This window comes from Myotis brandtii, unplaced genomic scaffold (genome assembly GCF_000412655.1).
Source record: "Myotis brandtii unplaced genomic scaffold, ASM41265v1 scaffold112, whole genome shotgun sequence".
In the NCBI taxonomy this organism is placed as follows: Eukaryota; Metazoa; Chordata; class Mammalia; order Chiroptera; family Vespertilionidae; genus Myotis; species Myotis brandtii.
In genome coordinates, this window is record NW_005353838.1 from 992,060 (window position 1) to 1,001,581 (window position 9,522).

A 9,522-nucleotide genomic window follows, 5' to 3' on the forward strand; every position below is an offset into this window, starting at 1 on the left:
GCATAGTATTCCATTGTGTAGATGTACCACAGTTTTTTAATCCACTCATCTGCTGATGGGCACTTAGGCTGTTTCCAAATCTTAGCTATTGTAAATTGTGCTGCTATGACCAAAGGGGTGCATATATCCTTTCTGATTGGTGTTTTTGCTTTCTTGGGATATAGTCCTAGAAGTGGCATTACTGGGTCAAGTGGGAGTTCCATTTTTAACTTTTTGAGGAAACTCCATACTTTTATCAAGGAAGCTGTCTTAGCATCTGATGCACAGGCAAAAAGTCCTCTGGCAATCCACCTACTTCACTGACCTGAAAGTGATAAAACTCAGTATTGAAAGAGGAGAATCCCTTTCAAAATTAGAGTTCAAGAAAATGAATGTAACCAGCCAGGTACGTCCAGACCCCTGAAGGAAAAATTCCTAAAACTAATATGTTGGAAAGCCACAGGCCTTTATTTCCAGGATTTATTCCTGATGCTCTTCCTGAGCAGAAGACCAGATTTTCTGTCTTTGGGTTTAATTTCCATTCTCTTCTCACTTTGAAGCTTATTTTTCTTCATTGAGCATCCAGCGCCAATTATTTCCCTGGTGTCACCTAATTTTGACCACAACCTAAGCTGATCTGAATTACAGCCCATAGAATTTATCCAGATATCCTTACTTGTCAATTAAAATGTAAACTGGATATTTATAAATATAGTTACCAGGGTTGGGAACATGCATCCCTAGAAGCATTGATTTTTAGATTCTAAATTCAAATCACAGAAATCAAACCCATGAGAGGAGTTCTGAGCATGTGTATGTGTGTGTGTGAGAGAGAGAGTATGTACATGCAAAAATATATATGTACACAAAATTGTATATATGTTATATATATAAAATTGAATTACTCCAATCTCAAATAATGTCACTTAAATTTGTCATTTAAAATAATTTTAGAAGAATTTTTAAATCATACATAATTAGAAACCATTGATCAACCTCTTGAATAGCAGTTAAAAATGAAATGACAACCAAAGAACTTATGTGCATATCTGCATAACCCAAGGACACAGACAATAGTGAGGTGAAAGCCAGGGGAGTGGATGGGAGTGAGAGGAGGGAGTCTAGGGGGGAAAAGGGGACATCAGTAATACACTCAATAATAAAGGTAAATTAAAAAAAAAACATTGAACTTTGACATTAGTGAAACTGGACAGTCCCAAATACTATTCTATGAACAAGGACTATGACATGGCAATTAGGTTAATAATATTATATTTTCAGCGGGTCCTAGCATGCTATTTGACTATTTTAAAGAGGTAATCTTTAAAAGTGATTTGTTCTTAATATATTTTAACAAAGATGAAAATAACCTGTTTCCTTAGCAATAATTAGTGAAGTAGCAAAAATTATTTTTAAGTAATTAGCATATTTTGTTACATTGTCAAAGGAACCAAAGGGTATTTCAACTGGAATCTAACATTTACTAATCTATCTCCTGATGTCCTCACCACTAAAATTAGGGCCTTGAAATAGACACATATCATAAGGAAACATTCCACATACTCATAGACTAATAATTCTGTATTACTTGCATCATTATCATTTCATAGGGAAAACTAAAGAGTAAAAATTATTAAGATTTGTTTTAGAACTTATTAAATCCAAAGTATAAATTAATGTAGAAGGACTACATAAGATTAATCAATATTTGTTTTTTATTAGTTGAAAAATATGCTTTTATTTTTTTCTAAATACTGTCAGAAAGGACCTGATAATTTTAATGTGAGAAAAAAAAATCCAGTAAGAGTATGGTTTGTGTAAAGGGAAGGGTTATTAAACCCGAATTTTGCTTGGAGAGAATCCTGATTTTATCCCCATGTAGTTACAGTACTCTGGAGCATTCACTAAATTTCTCTGAACTTCATTTCCTTCTTTGTAACAGGGGTTATTCATGTCTCCTCTGCAAGATTGTGGTAAAGATTAGAATCCAGGATATACAAAATCTTACTTTGATTCAATAATAAATAGGCAAATAACCCAGAGAAATAGATTTGAATAGACATTTCTCCAAAGAAGAAAGTGAAAGAAGTTAGTCACAAAAGACCATACACTGCTTGATTCCATTTATATGAAACTAGAGGCCTGGTGCACAAAAATGTGTGCACTTGGGAAGGTCCCTCAGCCCGGCCTGTGCCCTCTCGCAGTCTGAGACCCCTCAGGGAATGATCACCTGCTGGCTTAGGCCCACTCCCCGGAGAATTGGGCCTAAGCTGGCCGTTAGACATCCCTCTGGCAGCCCGGGAGCCCTCGGGGGATGTCCACTTGCAAGCAGGAAGCAGGCCAAGCTGCAGTCGGACATCTTTAGTGCTGCTGAGGAGGTGGGAGAGGCTCCCACCACCACCGCTGTACTGGCAGCCCTCAGCCAGGCTTGTGGCTGTGAAGAGCTCCCCCTTTGGGAGCGCACTGAACACCAGGGGGCAGCTCCTGCATTGAGCGTCTGCCCCCTGGTGGTCAGTGTGTGTCATAGTGACCAGTGATTCCCAGTCACTCTGCTGTTAGGGTCAATTTGCATATTACCCTTTTATTACATAGGATAGAGGCCTGGTGCATGGGTGGGGGCCGGCTGGTTTGCCCTGAAGGGTGTCCTGGATCAGGGTGGGGATCCCGCTGGGGTGCCTGGCCAACCTGGATGAGGGGCTGAGGGCCATTTTCAGGCTGGTCACACCCCCTTCAGGGAGGGAGGTCTTGCTGGGTTGCCTGGCCAGCCGGGGTGAGGGGCTGATGGCTGTTTGCAGGCTGGCCACAGCCCCTTCAGTGTGGGTCCCTGCTGGGGTGCCTGGCCAGCCCAGGTGAGGAATTGATGGCTGTTTGCAGGCTGGCCACAGCCCCTTCATGGTAGAGGGTCCTGCTGGGGTCCCTGGCCAGTCTGGGTGAGAGGCTGATGGCTGTTTGCAGGCTGGCCACAGCCCCTTCAGTGTGGGTCCCTGCTGGGGTGCCTGGCCAGCCCAGGTGAGGAATTGATGGCTGTTTGCAGGCTGGCCACAGCCCCTTCAGTGTGGGTCCCTGCTGGGGTGCCTGGCCAGCCCAGGTGAGGAATTGATGGCTGTTTGCAGGCTGGCCACAGCCCCTTCATGGTAGAGGGTCCTGCTGGGGTCCCTGGCCAGTCTGGGTGAGAGGCTGATGGCTGTTTGCAGGCTGGCCACAGCCCCCAGCCACCCAAGCTCCCAGTAGAGGCTGGCTGGAATCAGGTATCTGGGATTTATTTGTCTTCTATAATTGAAACTTTGTTGCCTTGAGCGGAGGCCACCGCCAGCCAGAGCAGGCGGGAAGCTTGGCTTCCTCCATCGCTGGGGCAACCAAGCCTCCTACTTGCTCCAGCTCCATGGCTGCTGGCTGCCATCTTGGTTGGGTTAATTTGCATATAGTCACTCTGATGGGCTGGGGGGCGTGGGTTGGGCATAGCGAAGGTACGGTCAATTATCATCTTTGTCTTTTATTAGTGTAGATGTCCAGAATAGAAAAGTATATAGACACAAAGAGTAGATTAGTGGTTGCCAGGGCCTGGTGCAAGGGGAATGAGAAATGATCGCTAATGGATAGGAGTTTCTGTTTAGGGTGATGAAAATGTCCTGGAATTAGATAGCGGTGATGGTTATACAACCTTGTGAACAAACTAAAACTGTGACTATTATGGTACATAAATTATACCGCAATTTTAAAAAATAGAACTAAAAATATCCCTCGCCCCCCCCTAATGAACATTTAAATTGTTTGACATAGATGGCAAGCGATTCTTACCTCGACTATAACATGGGTTTCTGGTTTTGTTGTGCAGGGTTTCAGTTTCATTTTCTTGGGGCCATCGGAAACATTTATGCTTTAGGTTGCCCATGAAGAACCCCATCCCAATTAGAGAAAATATGATCAGAAAAAATAGAGTAAGGATAATGACACCGGTAAGTTTCTTCAAGCATTGGAGCAGGATCCCTACATAAGATTTCACACCTGAAAAGAGACAAGTTTGTTTTCAATAAAGTAAAGTACTTTAGTAAAGCAGCATTAGCAAACTTCTTCCATGGCAAATACATATCCATTGAAATTGGTAGCTTTGTGTTTCATAATCTAATTTACCATCATCTAGGTCAGTGATGGCGAACCTATGACACGTGTGTCAGAGGTGACACGCGAACTCATTTTTTGGTTGACTTTTCTTTGTTAAATGGCATTTAAATATATAAAATAAATATCAAAAATATAAGTCTTTGTTTTACTATGGTTGAAAATATCAAAAAATTTCTATATGTGACACGGCACCAGAGTTAAGTTAGGGTTTTTCAAAATGCTGACATGCCGAGCTCAAAAGGTTTGCCATCACTGATCTAGGTCTAATAAATAAAATGAATAAAACACCAAACTTTAAGGTTTTTGTATAATTGCTAATTTTTTATACTTAACAAAATAATGTAGTCACAACATATTTTAAAATTAGTCATTTGTTTGTTTCTCTTTACTACATAAAGGACAGGCTTTCTCTCTTGATTACTGATTTTCATACCAATCACTATTGTTTGTCAGCATAAGTAAAAGTATAGAGTTATTAATCAAAATGGGTTGAAAATGTTGAAACAAAAACTAGTTTGAAACAGCAGTATTCTATAATATTCTTTCATTAATTATTAAGAATTCATTTTTTGGAGCTGATTAAATAAGAGATGTTAAACTAATGCATAAACCAAACACTACATATGTATATAATCAAGTCTTCATTAAAAATGAAATATTTAAAAAGTATTTCCATTTTATTAGAAGAAAAATGGGATAACTTTAATGTAATTTCTTTGATTACCATAATGAACTTTTAAAACATGTACATTTGCAATGTACTTCTGTTTGGCAATGTCCTGAGTCCTCTGTATATTATTTTACTGAAAAATGTTTCATATTGTTTTATTGGAGTAGCTCTTAAATAAGAACACATGTATGTGTGTATATGTGTATATATGTGTGTATTTGTGAGTTTTAATCTATTGGTAACATTTTGTTTGAAGGTAAAAAAGTCACCATCCAATTTTACAGAATCAAACTTATTAATAATTTTCTTTGTTATCTACCATTTATTGCTACCTACCACATGCCAACTTTGACTTTGATTTCTTTTTTTTTTTTTAAATATATTTCATTGATTTTTTACAGAGAGGAAGAGAGAGGGATAGAGAGTTAGAAACATCGATGAGCGAGAAACATCAATCAGCTGCCTCCTGCACACCCCCTACTGGGGATGTGCCTGCAACCAAGGTACATGCCCTTGACCGGAATCGAACCCGGGACCCTTTGGTCCACAGGCCGATGCTCTATCCACTGAGCCAAACCAGTCAGGGCGACTTTGATTTCTTGGTATTACTTTCCCTTCATTTTACTTTTAAACTTTTATTTTGTTTTAGTTTAGGTATCTCTGGTAGAGTTCAATTTATTTCTGATTTAATATTAAAGTCTCTACATCTTGACAGAAAAATTTAACCCAATTATTTTTATTTTCATAAATTGCCTTTATTTGGATTGGCCTTTACCATTTTGGTTTTTTATTTTTATGTTTCCCTTATGATTTCTATGTGTTTTATCTTTCTTAAATAAATTTTAATATTTTTTTCTTCTAGTATGTCTATTTTGAGCACCTGTATCAAACTTAAATTCTTATTTTGAACAAACATACTCTCTACATAAAAAATAAAACTGTATCTACTATAGTCTTCTCATATAAGAACATAATAATATTTGCTTTCTCACATTTCTCAATTTCTAGTTCTCATTTTTGTTAATATAATTTTGAACCTCTGACCTAATTATAATAGTTGAATTTTATGTATTTTGCATTATATATTATCTTTCATGATTTATAAGAAAGATAACATTGATATTCTTACAAAGGCTTGTCAGAAAATAAAATTTGTGCAAGTAGGGAGTGGAGGAGACTTGGATGAATGTGCCTGACCTAAAGGTAAGCGGCTCTACAATTACAGGTGGTAGTTGCATCCAGGAATTTGGCTGGATTGATGCTGACAATTTATCCAAATCAATTTAGATTTTAATGTTAAAATCACCAGATTTTTATAAGGTTGGTATCTATTCCAAAGTTTTTAAGAGCACAGACAACATATGTTTCTAGTTCAAGAATGACCCACAGATGTCCATGCTACAATTTATAATTTATAATATTTGTATTCTGTTTTTCAACCCACTAACAACATAATTTGGAATTCATTCTCTGTTGAAATGATTTAATACTTCATTGTGATTACTTTTGATAGTAAATCTTCTCATTGTGGAATATTTTATTTTTATATTTTTGTTTTTCAGCAGATATTCAGGAAAGATACCCATGTAAAATTCAAGAATTCTGGGGATGGCTGAGATTATTTTCTGTTGACTTCACACATAAATGACAAACAGGTATGAAGTTCTGGTGTCATAACCTCCCTGCCGACATGCCCTCCAAGTTCTGAAACTCTACTGCCCACTCACGAGGTCTAAGGATTACCTTTCCATAGGCTCTTTTTCTTTGCTTTTTTGCTTGTAGGGGTTTTATAATACTTTTATAAGTGTATCCTTTATTTATTTTATTTGTTTATTTATTTATTTGTCTAGTATAAGATGAGCTTTTTCCATTTGTGACTAAGGTCTTGATTTAAGTGATTAAAAAATTCTAGTGTATTTTTTAATAATTTGTCTTTTACATTATTCTGTCTCTTTTTTAGTATTACCTATTATTCATAAAATGAAACTTAAGTTTTCTCTCCTTTATTAATCCATCCAATTTTTGGTTCTACTGTATTAATATAGAATGTCTCTAATTTTTCTGTACAATAGGTTTTGCTTTACCATAATACTATACAGATGATACTGTATTTTACTGCCATCAGATATTAACCAAAGTTATTATAATTTTATCATATTTTAGTTTTAACAGCATTTTTATTTGTCATTTTATAATCTTGTTCCTCTTTTGCTTCAAAGAGTCTCGATTTTCTTCTATTGGGACTACAAAATATGATTTTTTTAGGCTTGCTCCTATTTCTTAGAGCACTGTTTTTATGAAAAAGAGAATTATTTTCATTATCTCAAATAGTATGTTTCTCTTTCTATGTTGCAAAATATTTTTATACATTTTATATTGCTGCTATGTGCTTTCATTATTTTCTCCCTTGTAAAGAGCAGGTCCTACCAGCCTGTGTGCTCTGAACTCTAGTGTGTGTATTCCTCTGGTATTAACTGGGATCCACCTGATTTCTTCTATAATCCTTGCCAAGATGAAGATGCAGTTGATGCAATTTTATGTTCTAGTGATTTGTAGAGACTAGTAAGGAAGTTCAGACTGTGACTATCCCTACCAGGGCAAGTCTCACTGGTTTCTTCACTGGGTTTGGCAAAACTGCTATGCCACAAATCACATTTATTATACACCTCTACTGAGATATAATTCACAAACCATACAATTCACCCATTTAATGTGTACAATTTAATGTTTCAGTATGGCCACATGGTTGTGCATCCATCACCACACTCCCCCAATCGTTTTGCTGTTTTGCCAACCTGGAATTTGGTTGGATTGATACATAGTGTGCATGTGTTTGGCACTCTTCATGGTGTACCAGTGCACAAAAGTTGCCTGTAGTTCTTACTTTTGGTATTATCACACTTGCCTCAGGGCTTATTGATCTAACTATTTCATACTACTCTGAATCATAGCAGTAAAAAAAAACCAAAACAAACAAACAAAAAAACCCCACAACTCTCTGATTGGAGTTTTCCTATTTTATTGTTTTTATTCATTCTGGATAACAAATTAGAAGGTTTTAAGGTATCTTCAGGAATGGGTGCTAAAATTAGTCCTCAGCATCTTCCATCCATGTGGTCACAGCCTTACTTAGCAGGAACTCCTTGAATTTTGTGGCATATGGAATGCACCCTATCCAAGCACTCAGAACAAGAGGGAATTTGTTCTATTTTATATTACTTTATTCATTTCATCTGATTGTTAGATGCAATTAGAAAAAGAAGAAGTTAGATTGGCTATCTGTCTAGGCTGCTGTCTCTCCAAGAAGTCTAAAGATGCCCTGACCGGTTTGGCTCAGTGGATAGAGTGTCGGCCTGCGGACTGAAGGGTTCTGGGTTCAATTCTGGTCAAGGGCATGTACCTTGGTTGCGGGCACATCCCCAGTGGGGGGTGTGCAGGAGGCAGCTGATCAATGTTTCTAACTCTCTATCCCTCTCCCTTCCTCTCTGTAAAAAATCAATAAAATATATTTTAAAAAGAGAAGTCTAAAGACAATTTTATAAGATCATATTTAAGATATAAGAATAAATAAATAAACAATAAAAAATAGAAAAATTATCTTTTCAATTGATCGCTATATTTTATAATTAATGAACCCACCTCAAATAAATAACAGTCAAATGTGTAAGTTTTTTGCCTTTCCTGTAGTGACTAAAACAAATTTAAAGATCAGATAATTCATTAATTGAATAAGCTGAAGCAGTATTCAATTTAATATTTCTCCAAACAATAACAGAGGAATTCAAATGAATATATGGAAATACATAAAACAAAATGAAGAAAAGGAACTCAATGTCAAGAATTTCTTACCTTGGTTTAAGGGAATAATTTTCAAAATTCTCAAACTTCTTGCAACTCTAAATATTGGTGTGAAGTTTAGAGGCGAATATATTGTTATGTGCCTGTGGAATTAAGTTAGAGTTATATAGAGGTTATGCTACGTATCTTTGGCTCCTTATGTTCTTTAAAACTTATTTTAAAAGCCATGTATCCAAACATTTCCCTTGCTCTCATTACTCCATTTTGCAAAAGGTTTTATTACTGATTGGAAGACAAAGATTGCTACAATGTGCAAAGTAGCCGGGTAAATATTAATCCACAAATTATGAGAATTTATAAATTTTGACACTGTGAGTTAATATTAATCCACAAACAAATTATGAGAATTTATAAATTTTGACACTGTGAGTACTTTTAAGTCCATATTTATGTCATCTTCACAAATATTTCGTTATCTAACTAACAAAACGATTATTTAACATAAAAAAACACAGTCTTTTAAAGGAATGAGCTTCAATGTAAGGGTTTAAGGTGATTTTGATGATGACAACGGTAATGGTGGTGATAGCAGAAGGCAAGGTACATACTGGTCCAGAGCACAGACTCTGGAGCCAGACTGCCTGTGTAGAAATCCAGGCTCCACTCTTTACTAGCTGTGTGACAGAGAAGAATTACTTAACCTTTCTTGCCTCGGTTTCCTCAGAAGTAAGGTGGGGGTAATACTTCCTTTTTCAGAGGGTTGGGACTACTAGATGTACCAGTTAATAATGGTGGATGTTGTAATAAAAAAGAACACGACAATTTCAAGAGAAACATCAAAAGTACTTTGTTCAAAGTAATGTCCATCGTTAGCTACACATTTCCCCCATCTTTCAAGTAATTTATGGATACCATCCCAATAGAACTTTTCTTGTTTTGAGGCAAACCATTCA

General features: G+C 36.7%; 1 protein-coding gene across 1 annotated transcript in view; it reads right to left on the reverse strand.

Annotated features, from left to right (window-relative positions):
* SCN7A (sodium channel, voltage gated, type VII alpha subunit) overlaps positions 1-9,522 on the reverse strand; it is an 85,878-nt gene that overhangs the window by 45,666 nt on the left and 30,690 nt on the right. The window contains exons 6-7 of the mRNA XM_005857719.2: positions 8,621-8,712; positions 3,778-3,984 (exon numbers count right to left, since the gene is read on the reverse strand). Of these exons, the coding sequence (XP_005857781.2) occupies positions 3,778-3,984; positions 8,621-8,712 (299 nt within the window). The remainder of the gene's footprint in view (positions 1-3,777; positions 3,985-8,620; positions 8,713-9,522) is intronic.